The 22100-nt window shown below is 39.6% G+C and overlaps 1 protein-coding gene and 1 pseudogene across 1 annotated transcript in view; both read left to right on the top strand.

The window, feature by feature from the left end:
* GUCY2C (guanylate cyclase 2C (heat stable enterotoxin receptor)) overlaps positions 1 to 13564 on the top strand; it is a 143662-nt gene extending 130098 nt beyond the window's left edge. Inside the window, exons 22-27 of the mRNA XM_006888428.1 lie at positions 846 to 1038; positions 3305 to 3479; positions 5232 to 5330; positions 6611 to 6705; positions 9491 to 9567; positions 13390 to 13564. Coding sequence (XP_006888490.1) covers positions 846 to 1038; positions 3305 to 3479; positions 5232 to 5330; positions 6611 to 6705; positions 9491 to 9567; positions 13390 to 13564 — 814 coding nt within the window. The remainder of the gene's footprint in view (positions 1 to 845; positions 1039 to 3304; positions 3480 to 5231; positions 5331 to 6610; positions 6706 to 9490; positions 9568 to 13389) is intronic.
* On the top strand, positions 11459 to 11848 carry LOC102860098 (annotated as a pseudogene).
* Positions 13565 to 22100: the final 8536 nt, after the last annotated feature.

Here is a 22100-nt window from a genome sequence, read left to right as displayed (position 1 = left end):
AATAGTACCCAAAAATGGCAACAACCTCTCCCCAGAAGAAAAGATGAGGCAATGTCCTTTCTAAAAATTTACAGCCTCGAGAACTCTAAGGAGAATTCTACTCTGTCCTATAGTCAGAACCAATACAGTGGCAATGGGTGGAATTATACACTTGACCAGTTTTACCCACTTTTTATCAGTCTTTGCATCATTTTTAGCTTGTTCCTTAGTGATTGAAGTAGTTTTTTTCAAAGGAACCAAATCTCCTGTACCAGTCAGAGCTGATTCAATGGCACACACACATAATATATATAATAAAAGGGGGAAAAAAGAAATACAAATAAAGGAACCAAATCTGGTTATGAACATATTAAAATTAAATTGCAAAGGCATTATGTCTTCACAGTAATCCTAATTAATGTTATATTAAATCTTCCGGGGAAGTAATATATTGACTCTTGTGAGATAATGTTACACCTATAGTGATTCAAGCTCTTACAGAAATTACACAATTTTCTTCCCAAGTCTCAGATGTAGGAATAGTCTATAATAATCGGATTATGAGCAGCAAAGTAAAAACTGGGCTAGAGCATATATGTAAGAGTTTTGTGTATATTACAGTTGCACGTGATTGTGTTAGGATTAATAATCCAATACTAAGATAACTTAGTTTTTATGTGAGTCTTCTTATAGTCATCTGTGTTAAAATACATATATTATATATCTGAGCACATATTATATACCTGTAACTGCAACCTACCTTTGCTTCTAAATTCTGGTGAACAATTACAGTTGGTTTTAAAGGTTCATGCAAGGAAAGAAAATATTTACTAACGTTTAAGGTGCCTTTTTCATTTCCCTTCTAGGCTAGTTGTAAAATCTCTGAAGGAGAAAGGCATTGTGGAGCCCGAACTATATGAGGAAGTTACAATCTACTTCAGTGACATTGTAGGTTTCACCACTATCTGCAAGTACAGCACCCCCATGGAAGTGGTAGACATGCTTAACGACATCTATAAGAGTTTTGACCACATCCTTGATCACCATGATGTCTACAAGGTAAACACTTCACCTAATAGAGCTAAAACAGCTGTAAGGCCCTGGATCATCAGAGCTAAGATGAGTTGTTCCTCATGTGTCCTCTCTAATGGAGGCTTTGATGACTCAGTATTTGAATCCAACCTAAAAGGGCAAAGAAGTGGGAAAATAGAGTTCATAAGTCAAAATAGCTATGTAACATTAAGAGCAGTAGAGAAGAAATAACAAAATTTAGCTAGAAGGAGTTTGGGGTAGTACACCTAGAGAAAATAGCATACTTTCAACTCATCTAAAAAGAAAAACAGAGAATATTTTGGCCACTTATAAATGAAGGAATGAAGACAATAGAGGTACAATAAAGAGAACAGGAGTCAGTTAATATTTTATATTTTTGTTGCTGAAATAAGATTGTCAACACAAGTCAAAGGACTTGAATCAGACAAGGAAAAGCATTCTAAACATTTAGAACTAGATCTATTCTCTGACTGGGGTGGTGACCAAATACAGTTAAGAATACCTGATACCATATTGGGAAATCAGTAGAGCATATATAACAAGTAACTTAGAGATCTATATCTAAATGCCAATTTTGCATCATCTCATTAAATATTTCTAACACCACCACGTCTATTTGATTGTTAAAACAATATGACAATATAGCCTAATTAAAAAATTATTGTGAAGCTTATTGAGATAGACTATATCCCTGAAACACTATAATCCTTAAAGTTTAGATGTCTCCTTAAAGTTAGACGCCACTGAAATAAAGATGCCTGTTAATAGGAAGCCTCAGAAAAGGCTTCTCTTTTATGGTTCAGCTTAGTCCAGTCATCTTCCTTAGTATTAATGTGTGGGCCTTATTATTCACAGTTCTTTTAAATAAAAAATTAATAACATTTTAGAGAAAATTGGGGGGAAAGTTAACCAACCAATAGATACATAATCAAATAAGTATTTGATTATGTAAGTAAAATTATACCTGATCCTCACTCATTATACAGATTGGTTCCAAAGACCAATTGTTAAACAAAGCTGGCGTGACACTAGAGTCAGTGCTGGTGTCTCCTCTCCATACTGCTCACAGCCCCTTGAGAACCCCTGGTACATCTCAGAATGGTGTAGCATGGTGGAGGCCTCCTATCCCCTATTTATAGTTTCCCCATGGCTTTGGGGGTTTGATGAGATGGTGGCGAGGTGTTTATCCACTGCCTGCACCTTCCATCTTGGGCAGCGACCCTGCTTGTCCTCTGCCCACAGCCTCACATAGCTCCTTTCCTCCTCTCCTCTATATTGCTACTCCCACCAACCCCCTCAGTACCTTTGGTCTTCCCTGGTCTCTTCATGCTATCACCCCACACCTTCCATGGTTGGGTCAAATGGAAGATGAATAGAAGGCATCCCATGGCCTATTGCCCACAATTGATCATTTGGGGTTCATTCATCACTCATGCGTATCATCTAAGCTGGTAAACAGAGGCTACTTTGGGTCCAGCTGTGGCCCTTCCTGGCTCCCAGGCCACTGAACACACTGCTTAAGAATTTTTTCAGAAGGGTGTTGAATATACCATGGACTGCTGGGAAAACAAACAGGTTTATCCTGGAGAGGGTGAAGCCAGGCTGCTCGTTGGAGTCAAGGATTCTGAAGCTTTGTCTGACATACTTTGGGCGTGTTGCAAGGAGGGACCAGTCCTTGGAGAAGGTGGAGGGACAGCGCAGGAGAGGAAGACCCTCGATGAGATGGATCAATTTAGTAATTGGGATAGTGGAAGTAGGTGTTTTGGAGACAATACATAGGGTTGCTAATGAGTTGCAAGCAACTCGATGGCATATAACAACAACAACAACAAATCATAAAAGTAAAATTTGGGATAACAAGATAGTTATTAAGTGAGGAATAGGAGTAATGTGGAAAATAATGAATACTAAAGATGACTTTTCTGGTCATTAAGAGTGTTCTTAGAGAAATGTAAGAAAGCAATGACAATCATTAGAAAATACCAGTGTTTTTACCCAAGAGGAATTGTCTCTACAACTAGATGATTTATATTATTACCAAGTACTCTTATGTGATTAAATTTTTATAGCTGTTCTATTACTCATTTATGCAGACTATAAAAACCATTAGGTAATCAGCACAGAACTAGAATTGGCCACTAAAAAAGGTGTACATTTATATGCTCATATTAAGGTTCTAGTAAACTTTGACATTTGATATGGGACTAGTTACTTCTATTTAGTTTCTATACTTTTCAAAGGGGCTGATCCATTGATGAGATACTATTTTTAGGTGGAGACCATTGGTGATGCCTACATGGTGGCAAGTGGTTTGCCTAAAAGGAATGGGAACCGGCATGCAATCGACATTGCCAAGATGGCCTTGGATATCCTCAGCTTCATGGGAACATTCCAGCTGGAGCATCTTCCTGGCTTGCCAATATGGATCCGTATTGGTGTTCACTCTGGTATGGAACCAAACATCTTAGGGAGTGTAACAACTAAATTAAGAAGGAGGAAAGATCTTCAGATGTGATGCTTTTCACATGAGGTTTGCTTTTGAATCCTGTCTACTAATTATGGGGTCCTATTCCATAGGGTCGCTATGAGTCGCAAGCGACTCGATGGCACATAACAACAACAACAACATTACATATCCTGCCATATTTAGCCTACACTACAGAACTGCAGGAAATAGGATTTAACAGGATTTAACTCTTGGTTGATTATCTTTGACTCCTTAAATAGAAACACTGATCAATTTCTGAAGCAAAATGCTCTGTGCTTTCTATTTGAATACTATGTTTACTATTTCATTTGTATTGACTCCTCATTACAACCACTTCCCTCTTTTGACTCTGAATTTTTTTTACACTGAAATATTATGATAGTTTATGAGGATTAGATCCTACAGGAAGGGTGGGAGAAGAGCAGCAGTGGCTAGTCAAATTCCTATAATAAAAGGACATTTATACTGTCTACTATCTTTTTCCCTTCTAACATCAGAAGGTACCCAGTTCATTTTAAACATCATGAAAGTTGTCTCGTTTTTAGTAGAATATTTGAGGCAATGATTTACAAATATCATTGAAACATACAGTTGGAGGGAAACTCCAAAGTAATTTAGATTAAGTCTACGGAGGTAAAACTTGTCAATGTGTCTCCCAAAGTAAGTAATTAAAATAGCCACTTTCAGAATCTCAAGATTAATTAAAAAATCTCATTATTTCCCAAAATACCTCCCTCTTTTATTGAATGCGTGCCCTTTCTGAGTTCTGGTGGCCTAATAGAAAGAAAGTCATGCTGCCAATTCAAGGGTAGGAGGTTCAAATCCACCAACTGTTCCACAGGAGAAAGATTAGCCATCTCCTCCCATGTGACTTACAGCCTCTGAAAACTCACTGGAGAGTCAGTGATAAGTCTGTTTTGACTCAATGGTAACAATAGAGTGAGCCTGTAATTTCTAAAACATTTTCCTTGGGTTAAATGAAATCATATCCCTCTATAGTTTGTTGACATTGATCCTTTTCCTACCCTTTAAACTTGACAGAGGAGCTCTGATGGTGCAGTTAAGCGAGTAACTGCTACCTGAAAGGCTGGTGGTTTGAAACTACCAGCTACTCCACAAGAGACATGTATGACAGTCTATTTACAGAAAAGATAGTCTGCTTTTCTCAGAGAAAAAGAGGATGACCCTCAAATCGATGGACTGACACAACGACTGTAACAATGGGCTCAAGCACATCCAAGATGATGTGGATGGCACAGGACGGGGCAGGGATCCAGTGTGTTGTTCATAGGGTGGCTATGAGAGGTAGTCAACTCAATGTCAGCTAACAACAACTTATGTAAAGACTACTGCCTTGGAAGCCTTATGAGCAAGTTCTACTCAACCCAATAGGATCATTATGAGCTGGTATTGACTCAACAGCAATGGCTGACTTTTTGGTTAAGCCTGTCATAAGGTCCAGAGGACAGAATACAGAAAGAAATCAAAGTACAATAGACTTACCAGTTCTATGACCCAGGAAACTGCCTTCATGTTTAGTGCAAAGGAACTGATAATATCCATTTAAAGCAAATAGTTCAGAATTCACACTCTTGGTATTTCTCTACATCATGTTTTCAACATTTCAAGCCTGAGAAGACACATTTCCATTTTATCAAATCCGCTCTACAGCTTCCACTATCCCCACTTTCTACTCCATTTTCCATTTCAGGTCCCTGTGCTGCAGGAGTTGTGGGGATCAAGATGCCTCGTTATTGCCTGTTTGGAGATACTGTCAACACAGCCTCCAGGATGGAATCAACTGGCCTTCGTAAGAGTGACTTGTGTTGCTCTTTTGGGACAAAGATTTGTCTCCCAGCAGAAGGGCGCTGTAAGATAAAATGTGTAGTAAAGAACTACAAAGGACAGCAAAATACAGAATAGTCCTTCATATTGGCAAAAAGTAATCCTGTGCCAATCACATCATTTACTCTTGTTATTTACTGATAATTATTTTATTCTTCCTGCTTTTCTCAGTTTTAGACTGTGACTATTACCCTTGGTTCATTTGTAATACATTCATGTCTTTCAGAAATAATCATGGCACTTAGCACAGATAAACGCAGCATTTAAAAAATCAGTAAGCAAAGTATGGTGTGCACGTCTGGTTCAGTTTCCTAGTTTCTTTTTATTTTGTTTTCCAAGAAATGAGTTTCTCTAAAGAAAAGAAACAAAAACCCTAAATATGTATTGTGCACAAAAGCCTATATTATCTTTATCTGACAATATCTACTACTACATGTAGTGGATGAACAATATATAGCATAATTTGGTTTGTATTGAAAAAAAACAGTGGTTATAAAGAATAAAATTAGAGCCAGAGACTTAGATTGAGTCCTACCTATGCAAATAATTTGCTGTATAATTAGGAAGGAAAGTTCCCTTATCTTTCTTGATCTCAGAAGGATGAAATATAAATTGAGAATGAGATGTGCCAACCTTACTGGGAGGATTTTTGGAAGGACTTGTTGTCTGTAAAGCATTTGGCAGATGTACTTTGTGAGGTTGCCTTTATTCTTACTATTACTTCTCTTTGTGGCATGGCTACTAGGTACCCATTGTGGGAAAGATTCTCCACCACAATGGGCCTCCCATATGAATGGAAATGTCCTCACCAGAAGGAGAGCAGTACCCTTGCAGAGTGAAATTTGAAAACAATTCTGCTGAATATTTACTTCCGCCCACCCCGCCCCCAACACTACAGCTACTACCTGAATCTTTCACATTGGGACCCATAACCAAAATCTCTATTTCACTCCCATGAGCTAAATCAAAGTCAAGTGTCAGAGGCTACCATTCTGAGCTGAAAAGAGAATCTGTGAAGCACAAGCAGAGGCGCCCCTATATTCTGCACTCTGAAAACCAGTGCCAGAACCTCGTTCTTCCCATTTGTGATAATATTCCTCTTTAATATTACTATAAGTGTTCGTCCATTAATGTAATTAAGATATCAAGAAAATCTAAAACAGGAATCCTGAATCAATGTGAAGGAGACTCTCTGACAGATTTCAATATGGACACAATTTTTATTTATCTGTTTTGCATTTTCAGCTTTAAGAATTCATGTGAGTGGCTCCACTATAGCCATCCTGAAGAGAACCGAGTGCCAGTTTCTGTATGAAGTGAGAGGGGAAACCTACTTAAAGGTAAGGAGCTACCGAGGCAGGACACAGAGAGATTCTGACAGAATGTGTGCCATCTTCCCTGAGAACAGACACTAGGTGGACATCCTTGACTGGTGAAGTTGAGAAGCGTGAAAACAAGGAATCTTTTTTCTATGTGCCCCACAGTGATGACTCATGTCCCCTCTGGGAGAAGCCACCATGAAATAAAGGCCTCCACAGAGCCCTTTTGATATTTTTAACTACGACCAATGGGTGATAAGATGCTGTTACATTTTCTCCATGCATATCCAAGTTTTATTTCCAGTTCCTCAAACCAGAGAGCTGTAAACCCATCCAGGATTTACCTTAAGTCCAACAAGCCTTCTTCTCTGCTTTCCTATAAGATGCTGTCTCTCTAAGGTCGCCTCTCTTCACCGTTCTGAACCTCTGAGGTATGGTGCCAGATTCCAGGCACAACACAATAAGGGCACTTGTTAAAATGAAGATACCTAGACTTACCAGTCAGTTAAACCAGTTACAGTGGAGTCAACTCCAACTCATGGTGACCTTACATGTCAGCGTAGAACTGTTATCCAGAACTCCTAATGGCTGTTTTTTCAGACGATCACCAGGCCTTTCTTCTGAGGCACCTCTGGGTGGACTTAAACCGCAAACCTTTGTGTTAGCAGTCAAGTACCATAACTGTTTATATCATCCAGAGACTTGAGACTTCCACCAAGCCTACTAACAAAAATGTTCTGTGATAGTAGATCTGGATCTGCAGTTTAAACAAGCATTTCAACTGATTGTGATGTGCACTGAGTGAATCATGACTCTAAAGTGGCCATGCAGTTCATAAACTTAGAGCAACTGCCTCCAGACTCACCCAAATGCTGCTAATTATCACTCAGGTTGCTTTTCATAGTCTTTATACTCTTTTCCTAACTGGTCTGAAGCAGGGCTCCAAACCAGTTCATTCCAGTTAGACACCCATCATCCTAACCCCATTCCCCACCTCCATGAAGAATTTGCCTTAGATCTAATGGATCAGAATCTAAATTTTAACAAGATTCCAGGTGATTCTTACAGATCCTCAGATGTTAAGGTGTAGATTCTGATTCAATGTATCTGGGATGGGAAAGCAAACCACTGTTGGGTTTTGTGTTTTGCTTTGCTTTGTTTTAAGTGAGGATATAAAAAAAACAAAACAAAACCATAAAACAAAACAAAACCAAACCATCCAGTCTCCTTTTCAAATACAAACTATAGCACAAATAGAATTTCCAGAAAATTTCTACTTATTTTATAGCCTCCAGATGGGATTCGACAAAGATCGTTTAGTGCTTACTATAATGCATATATGTTTATAGTTTACACACTTAAAGAAACAGTGGCAAAAAAGAATGGTCTAGAAGAAATGGTGGCTAATAAAACCAGTAAGGTTTGTTGGCATGTCAGTTATGGTTGTTGTTGTTATTGTTATTGTTATATGCCATTGAGTTGCTTGCGACTCATAGCAACCCTGTCTACAACAGCCCTAACCCCTGCTCTGTCCTGTGCCAATCTGTCTTTGACACACCTATGCCCATTTCCCCAGTCACTGAATCAATCCACCTCATCAAGGGTCTTCCTCTCTTTCCCTTGCACTGTCCCTCCACCCTCCCATGCATGACATCCCTTTCCAAGGAGTGGTCCCTCCTTGCATCATATCCAAAATATGTCAGATTGCCTCCCAGAAGCAACCTGGTTTTACCCTCTCTAGGATAAACCTGTTTGTTCTCCTAGCAGTCCATGGTATATTCAATACTCTTCTCAAACACCACAGCTCAAAGGCATCAATTCTCCTTCTATTATCCCCAGTCATTATCCAGCTTTCTGATGCATAGCAAGTAAATGCAAAGGTCACTGTGAGTCACAAACAACTCAATGGCACACAACAACAACAACAACATGGTCTGGATCAGGTGCACCTTAGTCTCCAGACTGATATTGTTACTCATCAGTACTTTGGAAAGGTCTCTAACAGCAGACTTTCCCAATGCAATTCATTTTTTAATTTCCTGGCTGCTGGTACCAAGAGTGTTGATTGTGGAGCCAAGTAAACTAATGCTGTTAAAAATATCAATGTCTTCACCATCTATCATGATGCTGCCAATTGGCCCAGTGAGGAGAATCTTTGTTTTCTTGATGTTGAGCTTCAATCCCTATTGAAAGCTGCAGTCCTTGATTTTCTGCAACAAGCACTTCAGAGCCTCGTCTGTTTCAGCAAGCAGGGTTGTGTCATCTGTATAACACAGATTATTGATGAGTCTTCCTCCAATGCGTATGCCACATTTCTCCTCATACAGCCCAGCCTTCCGGATAATCTGTTCTGTATGTAGAATGAAAAGGTATGGAGATAGGACACATTTTTGGTGCACACCCTTCTCAATTTTAAACCATGCAGTGTTTCTTTGCTCTTTTCTGATGACTGCATCCTGGTCCAAGTATAGGTCTCACATAAGCACAATCAAGTGTTCTGGCATATCAGTACTGTAGGTAAATGTTCATCTTCTATAATTTAATAGAGTTCTTGCTATAGGGATAATTTTTGCTATGGTGATATTCTTTAAATGTCTTGAGGTGAAATGTAAAAATCAGCATGTAGAATGAGAGATTTGTTTTTGAAACAGCATGTGGAAATAAAGATCTATCTAGAGATAAGGCAAATCATAAGAATGGCAAAAAATCTGAAGAAGAAATGTCTAAGGCGAAAAGTGTGTAAACAGCAGGCTACACCGCTTGCCTCATATGGGTCCCTCACGCATACATTTTTTTTGTCCACTAGGGACGAGGAACTGAGACCACATACTGGCTGACTGGGATGAAGGACCAGGAGTACAATCTGCCGACCCCTCCAACTGTGTAAGCAGATGCACACGGCAGGGAGGGAGAGGGATGCTGCCAGTTTGAGCTTTGTAAGTTGTCCTACATACAACTAACTGTTGGGATGTGCTTTCCAGATGTCAATGCTTTACTGAATGTCAGGTAAGGGGCTGTGCCCCCAGATGAAACTTTACAAACCTCCCTCCCTTCTCTAGCTGCTAAAAACTAGGTGTTCCCAACTCGTTCTGAAGAGAACGCCAATGCATGTGGAAGGTGCCCTGTTGACACAGCGGTTAAACCCTCAGCTGGGGTGGGTTCAAACCTATTAGCCATTCCACAAGAAGAAGATGTAGCAATCTGCTTTCATAATGATTCTCACTTAAACTCACTGCTATAGAGTCCGTTCTGACACATAGTGACCTTTCACTGGGTTTTTGAGGCTATAAATCTTAACAGAAGGAGACTGTTCATCTTTGTCCCTTAGACTAGCTGGGGGGTTCAAACTGCTAGAGATAGATGGTCACCTCCCGAGCCCCTTCCACAGATACTGCAGTCTTGGAAACCCTATAGGGCAGTTCTACTTAGTCCTATAGGAAGCTCTGGTGGCCTAGCGGTGAGGACCTGTGTTGCCAATCCAAAGGCTGACGGCTTGGATCAACCAGCTGCTCTGAAAGATGGCCAGTCTCCTCTAGTGGGATGTACTGCCTCTGACAACCTGCTATGAGTCAGTTCCAACTTGAAAGCACATAGCAACAACAAATATGTGAATTAGAATTCATGGAATGATGTCCTAGAATGGCATCACAGAGTCTGCTTACATAAAAGCAAAGGAAGTTTATTAAGTGATAGGGATGGTCCAGACCGAAGAAATGTCCATTGTCACCGAGTGAAAATGACTTCTCAACCAGACCAAGGAAAGGGATACATCCTGTACTGTTAGAAAGGAACTAATGGTTTTAAAAGTCATGATGGAAGATGATCAGGATATCTGGAAGTAACCATTTGGTAGTAATAGGCCCACAACACACATAATACAGTGGGATTACAAGATATTGCAAAGATTTTGTTTATTGCAGGGTAGACACTGAAGAACGGCCAGAAAGTAGCCTATTAGTGAAATTTCTTCCTCAATTGTGTGTTTCTGAGGCTCCAGTAGAAAGATCCATTGAGAATGCTGTTTACCAAGACCTGTTAGGCACAAGCTCAGATCTGTTTAATGATAACAACAACAACAACAAAATACCCTTTGTGAATAGATTATATCCTACACCTATCAGACCTCTGAGGAAAGGAATGTTATTTTTAGGGTATTTGGCCAGTCAGCACCAGATTAACAGCACAGATTGCTGTTTGGAAAGATAACTTTTCTGACAATCCTACATGGATTCCACATCCATGTCAAAACTTTCTAAATGAATTTAAGGCTGTGTGCTTAGATTGCTCTAAGGACATGCATACCAACTTCCTCTGATTATATACTCTCCGCCAGAGGGTAAAGGGAGTGCATTTTGCTTCTGATTAGAGGCAGCATCTGGAAACAAAGAGCCTCTCTGCGTTTCCAGCCCTGCTTTCACACAATGCAAAACAAGGCCTCCCACCCCCAGGACAGCAGTTCCAGGTCTTCACACCAAGTTACCAAGTTTTCATTCTCCCGGAGATGAAGAAAGCAAGGTTTCCCATCCAACACATTTCAGTTCTTAAGGTGACTCAAATAGTTACTCAGTTGCCCATTGGTTGGCGGTGCAACAACTAACCACGTGGCTGCTGCTATGCTTTTTGCTAAGATAGAGAAACCCTGACAGACCTAAAGATGTGGGCCCAAAAAGATGGCAAGCATGTAGAAATGCAATTTTAACTTCCTACAGCTGCTATCACAGAAATACCCCAAAGGGGTGGCTTCAAAAGACAGAAATTTGGCCCTGGCGCCAAGATGTCGTTCCCCAAGTACAAGCCATCGCGCCTGGCCACTCTACCTACTACCCTCGACCCAGCCGAATACAACATCTCTCTAGAGACCCAGCGGGCTCAAGTCGAGCGGCTGGCCATTAGATCCCGGCTTAAACGGGAGTATCTGCTTCAGCTCAATGACCCCAACCGGAAGACGATCATTGAAGATCCTGCCTTGACTCGTTGGACATATGCAAGATCAGCAAATATATATCCCAGTTTCAGGCCCACTCCCAAGCTCGCTCTCACAGGAGCTGTGTTTGGCCTTGGGACCCTCTTCTTCTGGTACTACGTTTTCAAAACCGAGAGAGATAGAAAAGAAAAACTTATCCAGGAAGGAAAATGGGAACGACCATTTAACATCTCATATTAAGTGAGACAGAGATGACTGTGTATTATTGTTTAAATAAATCTTCTATTAATCATTGAAAAAAAAAAGACAGAAATTTATTTTCTCGCAGTTCAGCTGGCTAGCAGTCCAAATGTTGAAATTGATTCTAAGGTGTTATGAGTATTATGGGGACTACAAGCCAATTACTGTTGTTATTATGTGCTGTTGAGTTGCTTGCGACCCATAGTGACCTTCTGTACAACAGCTCTGCACCCTGCCCTAACCTGAACCAATCTTATTGTCTCTGACACACCTACCCCCATTACTATAGTCATTGAGCCAGTCCATCTCATTGAGGGACTTCTTCTCTTGCACGTCTCTCCACCCTCCCAACCACAATGTCCCTCTCCAAGGACTGGTCCCTCCTTGCACTATGTCCAAAGCATGTCGGACAAAACTTGAGAATCCTTGCCTCCAAGGAGCAGCCTGGTTTTACCCTCTCTAGGATGAGACTACTTGTTCTCCTGGCAGTCTATGGTATATTAGTACTCTTCTCCAGCACCACAGCTCAAAGGCTTCAATTCTCCTTCTATTGTTCCTAGTCATTACTCAGCTCTCTGATGCATAGCAAGTAATTGCAAAGGCCATGGCCTGTATCAGGCTCACCTTAGTCTCCAGACTGACATCGTTGCTCATCAGTACTCTGGAGACATACACAAAAATAAGAATGTGCTTTAGATTGTATGTTCTCTATATAAAACATGAATTTGTCTTTCCTATTCACATAGCATACAATCCAAAGCACATGCTTATTGTTTTAGTTGCATATTTATTTGTCACCCTTGTGACACTCATAACATAAGGGAAGGGCTCTGTCGGCTCAGTGGGCAGATCCTTAACAATCTTCACGTGGCATCTATGTGCTTGTCTCTATGTCTATGTTGTTCCTTGTAATTCATAAGTACTTAGGTTTGAGTATACTTTACATAAATATGGCTCATTAAGATAACAGAGAAAACCCTATTCCCAAACAAGGCTATATCTACAGGTTAAGAGTCCAACATATATTTGGGAGAGGGCACAATTCAGTCCATTACAGCTGTCAAAACAACCTAGCTCTTTCTTGAGGCCTAAGTGACTTTACCATCAGTGCTATAATTTCATTCAAAACTCTGGCAACAATCAAACTGTTCTGAGTCCACTCCACCAGGCATGTGTGGGACCAACAAATTTTCAGGGCTACGTGTGGTAGGAGCCTAGCATCCTCCTAGTGTATTTTCCCCCTTCTGGTCATGTCTTCTAATTCTAGCAGCAAGTTGATTCCCTGTCAAATTAAAATAGACTTTTCCATTTGAAATATATTCTGCTCATTCTGTAACTCCTTAATAGCAGGAGTGACTATCATAAGCTCATCAAAGGAAGGGATCTATTTTCTCTGTACTTCCTGTCTGTGTCTATCTGTGTCTAGAATGGCTTATGAGTTTGGTGAATATTTGGTGAATAGAATTGGCCATACTGAATTGAAGGCATATTCTAATATAAACTATTGAGAAGTTTCATTTTCCCTCCTCATCCCTTTCCAGAGAGAATCAACAGCGTTTGCAAGCAGAATTTTCAGACATGCTTGCCAGCTCTCTACAGAAGAGACAGGCTGCAGGGGTAAGAAGCCGAAAACCAATGCAGATACCCAGCTACAAGAAAGGCACCCTGGAATATTTGCAACTCAACACCACAGACAAACAGAGCACCTATTTTTAAATGAGGCCTATGGACTCCAACACTTAAGTCCAGCTGCACTTGGACAGTGACTTCATCCATCTTGAAAGTTTGCATTTTCCCAAGAACTCCATGAAAGAGAAGATTTAGATGAAGATTTAGAAGATGGGTCACCCAGTGTGGACTAAATAAAGTCTGTCTTTTAGGAATCAGATGTGAACTCTTAAGACAATAACTACCTTCTGCTCCAGGGAGCTTCCACCTGGTTAAGAGGAAGAATGAATACTCTGTAAAACTTATTCTGCTCCTATTTCATTTATTTTTGGTTACTGACCCCTTTCCCCTCTCTTGTTTTCATGGCAGGATTTTTTTTTAATTGTCCCAATTATATTTTAAATACTGTATTGCTATTAAATTATATTTAACTCGTAATTTTTGCAGAAGATGTGTTATATTTTAGACAGGAATAAATGTTTTAAAAGTTTACCGCATCTGTGTCTGTGTTTCTGTCTTGTCCATCCATTTCACTGGAACTCCAGTTATCGACTTGTGGACACTGGAAAACTGATTAAACTGCCCTGCTCTGACACAGGGCAGAGCTGGCATTTTTGCTCAGGGGTAAGAATCCAAAGGCTCAGTATCAGCCGCTGCAGGTAAGGAGATTTTTGTGTCCCCAGAAGCAGTGCCTTTAGTTAGCTGTCTTGAATTCAGTGATACATTCAAATTATTCTGTTTACATAGACAGAGCTCTGGTGGCCTAGTGGTACGGAGTTGTGCTGGCAACCCAAAAGCATGTGAATCAAATCCACAAGAGAAAGACGGGCAATCGCCTTTTCTAGTTATTTACTGCCTTTGAAAGCTATGAGTCTGTTCCAATTTCACGGTGCACTACAACTCCTTCACATTCTGCAATATCTGCGCCCCACCATCCAACAAACAACCTTTCAGCGACTTCTCCTAGACTCGAAGTCTGCATTTTCCTAAGATAATGAAATGCTCCCCCACCCCCACCCCCCAAGTCAGTGAAAGAGATTAACATTCTTTTCTTGGTTAAGCACTCAAGTGCCCACTGAAAGGCTGAAGTTCTGACTTACCCGGCTGCTCTGCGGGAGAAGAGGCCGACAAGGCTGCATAGTAGAGTGGACCTGGGGGGATTGTATAACATTGAAAGAATTTTTCTTTTACTTTTCAAAGACAAGAGTGAACTGGGGTGGAAGGGGTGAACTGGGAGAAAAGTGCAACAATGAAGGAATGGAAATCCAAAGTCTCTGTAAATTTTCATTAAAAGAATAAAAAAAAATTTTTTTTAAAAAGAAAAATCAATTCAGTAGCTCATGGCAGAAGCCATCACTACCACTTTGCCCTTAACTCCACCTGTTTATTTCAAATCTCTGAGACAACAAAAAGCAACTGTTGCCAAAGACAGCAGAGAGTTGGTAAAGGCAAGAACAAACTTGTAAGGCTTCCAGCACTAGCCTTCAAAAGTGAAACAACAGCTCCAACAGCATAACTCCTCCCCTAAATCTCAGAGATCAAGAAAACATGCAAAAAAATTTAAAAAAAAAAGGAAGAAAGAAACTCACTTCCAGCAAGAAGTTGATTGTGGTGCAAAGTGACCCTTCATCAGGTTACCAGAGTGTAAATCAAAAGCATGATTGTCTTTCTCCTGAGGATTCCCCAGGGAATTAGAAATGCAGAGATGCCTGACCTTTGTATTGAAAAAACAACTCCCTACAGACTTAAGCCATCAGAGTTCCCCTTAAAAAAATTTGGTCTTCTCTATTACCAGGAAAGCAGAAAAAAACCCAAAAAATAAGTTGTCTCCTGAGTTACAGGGAGAGCACTTAATTAGCCTTAAGAAGAATCCTTACCTAGAAACTGGAGGTTTGTATCTGTGTGCACCTCAGTGTCCCTCCTGCATGGACACTGTGGAAGGATGAGGCTGAGATAGGAAAGGGTTTTTTTGGGGAAAAATTATGCAGATAGATTTATTAGAAAATTATATTCTCAAAGGGACAGACCTGTCTCCTTGAAAGATGGACGGGAGAACAGGAAAAGTCTTGATCATTCAATAAGCTTGTGTTGATCATCTCTGCCTGCTCCCAAAACTGTGCTTACATGATGTTACAGGTACAGAAGTGTCTTTTTAGCAGTTTTGAATCTAATGTAAGAGAGAAATGTAAGAAGGTAGGTGAGTTTTGGTATCAAACAGTATTCTTGATAACAAGTAAATTTGGCAACACAAAGACCAAATAGAAGAAACTCAAAATTACCTTTAATGCTGAAAGAGTGTTGATTGAACAACTCCCCAGCTGAAAGCTCCAAGGTTTCCTTTATTGAAACTTTTCAACTTATTTTCCGACTTTGACAAACAGGTGAGGATGATACCTTTGATGGCAATGACCCAATGAATGAGACCCAGCTGCAGTCAAATCCCTGATCTGGTATTTTCTAGGTATAAATTGTTGTTGTTAAGTGCTGTCAAGTCGTAGACAACTCATAGCAACCCTATGAACGAAAGACCTGAACACTCGTATAACTTTCATTCGTTTTCAAATTTCATGGAGTTTCCGGACGCAAGCTATTTCGGAAGTGGATGCCACTCCTGCTTCCAAGCTAGGTATAAATTAATGTTTCTATTATGTCTGATTATTTATAAATAATGGTTTCTTGAGCTTGCTCTGCTCACTGACAGTAGAAATGTCTGAATAAACACTTGGCTACTAAAAAAAAAATTAATGTTTCTAAACCTTTGCCTGAATTTTGTCTAAGTTATGGCTCAGGGGGTTGTAAAGTTTTTTTAAAACAATTGTCAAGCATCTACCACATTGTCAAACAAATAGATTCTCAACAAATAATCTTCCATTTCTTAATGTGCATTATTAGTCAGAACTAATATTATGACTTCCATGCAAACTAAGTATACATAAGATAATTTATTTTTAACAACTAACTATAGAGTTTTTCAAATATGGACAAAAGTAAAGACAATTGCTAATGAAACCCGTGTATTTCTTTATCATCAATTAAAAGAATTTCCACCATTTTCCCAGTCTTCTTTAGTCTATCTTCTACCAACTTTGTTTTGCCAAAATATTTTTTAAAAAATTCCAAGTCATATATCTTTCACTTTTAAATACTTACACATGTCTTTTTAGCATGTTATGTGCCATCGAGTCCCTTATAGCAACCCTTTGTACAACAGCTTTGATGAGTGCCCTGTCCTGAGCCAGTCCCACTGACTACAACACACCCCCATTGCCGCAGTTACTATGTCAGTCCATTTCATCTAAGGTCTTCCTTTCCCGCTCTGTCCCTCTACCATTCCGAGCATGATGTCCTTCTCCAAGGATTGGTCCTTCGTGGCCTTGTGTCTAAAGTATGTGAGATGGAGCTTCAGTGAGACTTGGTTTTACCCTCTTCAAGACAGACTTATTTGGTTGTGGTTTTGGTTTTTTGGGTTTGATTTTTTGTTTTGGTTTTTGGCTTGTGTTTTTTGTTTTTGTTTTTTGGGGGGTTTTTGGGTGGTCCATGTTATGTCCAAGACTCATCTCCAGCACCACCACTCAAAGGCATCAATTCTCCTCCTGACATCCTTAGTTTTTATTCATCTCTCTGATGCATAGCAAGTAATTGCAAAGACCACGGCTTGGATTAGGCATACCTTAGTCTCTAGACTGATATCATTGCTTCTCAGTACTCTGGAAAGGTCCCATAGGGTTGACATAGTTTCTGAAAAGAATTAGTGAATATTTTAGGCTTCCTGGATCAGACTGAGGAGACTTCGTAGCACAGATTCAAGTGTTAACCAAAAGGTAGGCAGTTCAACTTCTCCATCAGGAGAATTATAACGCAGTCGGCTCTTATAAGAATTTAGTGTTTTGGAAGCCCTGCCTCAAATGCTTTGCTGTCAAATTGGAACCAAGTCAGAGTTGACCCTCCAGCAGGTTCTTGGAGTTTGTAAATTGTACAGGAGGAGATTGCTCATCTTTCTCCCAAGGTGCACTTGGTAGATTCAAATCAACAGAGAAACACCACCTCTAGGATAGAGTGAGAATCCATGTGGACTTCGCCACCAGTAGGGCTGCTATGAGTTGAATCCACTGGATGAAAGTGAGTTTCGGGTAAGACCATCTGTTATTCCAGTGGTAATGTCAAAGAATTGTGCTGCTGAAGCAAAGGTACATAGGTTGAATCCATTAGCTTCTCCACAGAAGAGAGATGAGCATTCTGTCCCTGAAAACCCATTGGAGAGTCAGCTACGGGCTGGTTTCAACGACACTATACAACAACATGTTCCAATAACATTGTATTTTACTGAACCAGATGACAACCTGTAGTTGACTGACCCCTGCTCTAGCAGATACGGAGTTCATAAAAGCATACTAAGACATCATTATCACATTTAACAAAATTAACAGTGATTCCTTAATATCAACTAATACTAAGTTCATACTTAATCAAATTTCTCTGGTTGTTTCAAATTGTTTTGTTTTCTATAATAAAATACCCCACTGGCTGAGGATAGGTGTGTATGTGGGGGGAGTAATTATAGGGTCACACAACTTGATGGGTGGAGGGCAGGGTGGGTAAAGGAAATGGGAAAGATCTGCTGGAAAAACAATGTATATGAACTTTGTAAGTAAACCATTTTTTTTTTATTTTTATAGAATAAAAATTTTATATTAAATTTAAAAAACCTCCAAAAAAATCACAACCCACTGGTACCAAGTCAATTCTGACTCCTTGTTACCCTTAAGGAGAGAGCAGAACTGCCCTGTAATGTTTCCAAGGATGGACTCTTTGCAGAAGCAGGCTATTAACAAACTTTCTTCTAAAGTGGATTTAAGTCTCCAACCTTTTGGTCAGCAACTGAGCTCTTAAACCTATGTGCTATGTGGGCTCCTCTTTATACAAATCATTTGGGGGGTTTTTGGTTGGGTTTTTTAAATATTTATTATTTTTTGTGTGTGTACCATCAAATCGGATCTGACTGGTACAAAAGGAGATTGCCCCTCTTTCTCCAACAGAGCATCTGGTGGATTCGAACCGCATACCTCTGGGACTGATGTGCAGCTTCTTGCCACTAGGCCACCTGAATTCCCCTATAATCCATTTGTTAAAATCAAGATCCCAAAAGTCCATATATTATGTGTGGCTGAAATGTCACTGCAGTACCAATAACAGTTCTTTCATAAATGCTCCCCCCCTACCCACAGTAGTTATTTATTGAAAATCCTGGTTCATGTCCCCTAAATATTTTCCTTATACACTGAATTTAGCTGTTTGGTTACTCGTGTTTATATTTCTTTGATTCTTATATTTCTCCCTATTTCCTATAGTATAATCAGGTTTGGGGAGATCTGGTGGCATAGAGACTAAGGAGTTGAACTGCCAACTGGTGGTTCTTTGATTGCTCCAGACTCAGAGAGAGCAGATAGGGAAGCAAAAGAAACTTTCTTTAATTATTAAGGCTACCAGTTGGGGCCCAGTAGCAGCAGCCAGTTGGTTTGGCCACTGCCGCCTCCATCCTATCAGCAGACATCAAAGGTATCTCCACCCAAATGGGAGCAGTGCCTGTGAGCACTTGGATATCTGATCATATTCAGGAAGTACCAGGAAGTTTTGTGCTCAATAAACTTACTGGAAAATACCATAGAGCAACACATTTGTACACACCCTTTTATAGCTAAAAATTTTGACTCTAAGAAATAGACACATCACACTTACAGGCTAACACCAAGCAACAAGAATAAGTTTTTAATAACTTAGAAAGGTAGCTATCGATCACAACAAAGGATTAACAGGAGTTAGTATAGCAAATAGAAAGGGCTTTATAATGTGTAAAACTAATATTCCAAGATAAATGTGAGTAGATAGTACATCTATTAGATTAAAAACGTGTAGTGATTTTAGCAAGATAAATGGATCTAGCAGCTGCAACAATGAACTTCAACACAGTAGAGGTGGTGTGGATGGCCGAGGATAGTTGTTCATACTGTCACCATGAGTTGTAGTTGACTCAAAGGCACCTAACAACAACAGTGATCTTATACTTTAAATATTGAAATAACAGCAATCAATGAACTACAGAGGAAAATAAAATTTAATTAAAGGAAGAATTAATGGAATAAAAATTAAGGTAAGGAGTGTTCCTGGAACATAAATGAAAATGATTTATTTTGAAGTTATTAAAATCTGGATATTCAAAAACTGCATAATCAGACTAATAAGAGACCAAAAAACAGATATTATAAAGGTAGGAAGTAGGGAAAAAATAATTATAGAATATTTTAAGAATTGAAAGAACACAAATCCTCAATTTGAAAAGGTCTTTAATTAAAAATCCAGACTCACACATAGATACATGTAAAAATATAGAATATCTGTTTACCAGTGGTGCCCCAATTGGGCTTAGCCTAAATAAGGCTTGTCTTTTTCAAGTTCTAAAGTTTTGTGCAATAACATGATAGATAGATGATTGAAATTGTCAGTGATTTCATCTTACTTGAATCTACAACCAACATCCTTGGTACCATCAGCCAGGAAATCAGGAAATGCATTGCATTAGGCAAGTCCTTTGTCACAGACCTCTCCAAATTACTGAAGAACAATGTCCTCATTGAAGATTAAAGTGTGTCTTATTCTAGCCATATTCTTTTCCATCACTTGCTATGCATCTGAGAGGTGGACAATGAGTAGGGATGGCAAAAATTTGATGCCTTTGGCCTGCAGTGTTGGAGAAGATTACTGAATATCCCATGGACTTCCAAAAGAACAAACAGCTACATCTTGGAGAAAGTGCAGCTAAAATGCTTCTTGGAGGCAAAGTAGGCAAAGCTTTATGTCATATACTTTGGGCATGCTGCTAGGAAAGACTATTCTTTGAAGAAGGACCACATGCTTGAAAGAAAGTAAGACCCTCAAAGAGATGGATGGACACAGTGACTGCAGCAATGGACTCAAGTGTGTCAGAGATTGTGAAGATGGCACAGGACAGGGCAGGGTTCAGATCTATTGTTCATACGATCACTATGAATTGTACTTGACATCACCCAGTAACAACAACAGGATCTTGTGTAAATATTAAAAGAACTCTGCTGATGCGCAGGGAGTTGTGCTGCTGATCCAAAGGCTTCCCCTTTCTGGAGGTTCAAACCCACCAGTGGTTCTGCAGAAGAAAAATAGGCACTCACCTCTCGTGTAATGTATAGCCTTGAAAACCCAATGAAGAGTCGTATATGAATCTATTCTGACTCTATACCAATGAGGTTTGATTGAATGCAAGAGAAATTTTCTAAAAAGAAATTGAAATGTTATGACTTAAGGATGGTGCAAGGTTCTGATATCTTGTTTGTAGTGTAGCTGTGAGTCATATTAGACTCAATGACACCTCACAACAACAACATGGAGAGATTCTTGCAATATCATGGCTCATATCCCTTGTGCCATGGCCTTTTCAAAATTCAGTTTAAATTTCAGGCAGTTCTGAATGGATTCATTATTATTATTATTATTATTAGTGCAGTTGATGCATTATTCTAACCATTTTTAAATAATATTCAGCAAGATTTTGTTTGAATGTAAAATTAATGATATTGTTTGATAATTTCCACATTCTGTTGAATCACTTTTTGGAGGTTACGGGAACATATATGGATCTCCTCCAATCAGTTGACCAGATAGCTATCTTCCAAATTTCTTGGCACAGCCTGGTTGAATATATCCAGAGTTGCATATGTTTGTTGAAAAATAACAGCTGGTATCCCATCTCTCCAAATTATTGAAGAGCAATAATATCAGTTTGAGGACTAAAGTGTGCCTGATTCAGGCCATGGTCTTTTCAGTTACTTGCTATGCTGCTTAGAGATACACAATGACTAAGATGACAGAAGAGGAATTGATTCCTTTGAACTATGGTTTTGGAGAAGAGTGCTCAATATTCCATGGACTTCCAGAAGAACAAGCAGGTATGTCTTGGGGAAGGTGCAGCCAGAGTGTCCCTTGGAGACAAAGATGGTAAAGCTTCATCTCACATACTTTGGACATGTTGCTAGGATAGGCTATTTCTTGGAGAGGGACAACATGCTTGGGAAGTTTGTGGGACAGCAAAAGAAAAGAAGACCTTCAACCAGGTAGACTGACACAGTGACTGCAGCAACGGGCTTGAGTGTATCAGAGATTGTGAAGATGGCACAGTATAGGTCAGGGTTCAGAGGTCCATATTTACTCCCATTCCAAAAAAGAAGTGACCTGACAAGAGGGTGAAAATTATTGTATAATATCACTCATATCACAGAAAAGCAAAATCCTGCTGAAGATTATGCAGAAATCACTGGAACAGTAAGTACTTTGACAGAGAACTACCAGAAATACAAGCTGGGTTTAAAAGGGGTCATAGTACTAGAGATATTATCGCCAATTTCAGATGGATCTGGGCAAAAAGCAAAGAGTACCAGAGGGATATCTATCTGTGTTTCATTGATTATGCAAAGGCATTTGACAGTGTGGATCATAACAAATTGTAGGTAATTTTGAGAGTGGAAATCCCAGAACAACTGACTGTGCTTATATGAAA

This window comes from Elephantulus edwardii, unplaced genomic scaffold (assembly GCF_000299155.1).
Source record: "Elephantulus edwardii isolate Elephantulus edwardi_28Jun2011 unplaced genomic scaffold, EleEdw1.0 scaffold00067, whole genome shotgun sequence".
NCBI lineage: Eukaryota > Metazoa > Chordata > Mammalia > Macroscelidea > Macroscelididae > Elephantulus > Elephantulus edwardii.
This window is presented reverse-complemented; position numbering and strand designations above follow the sequence as displayed.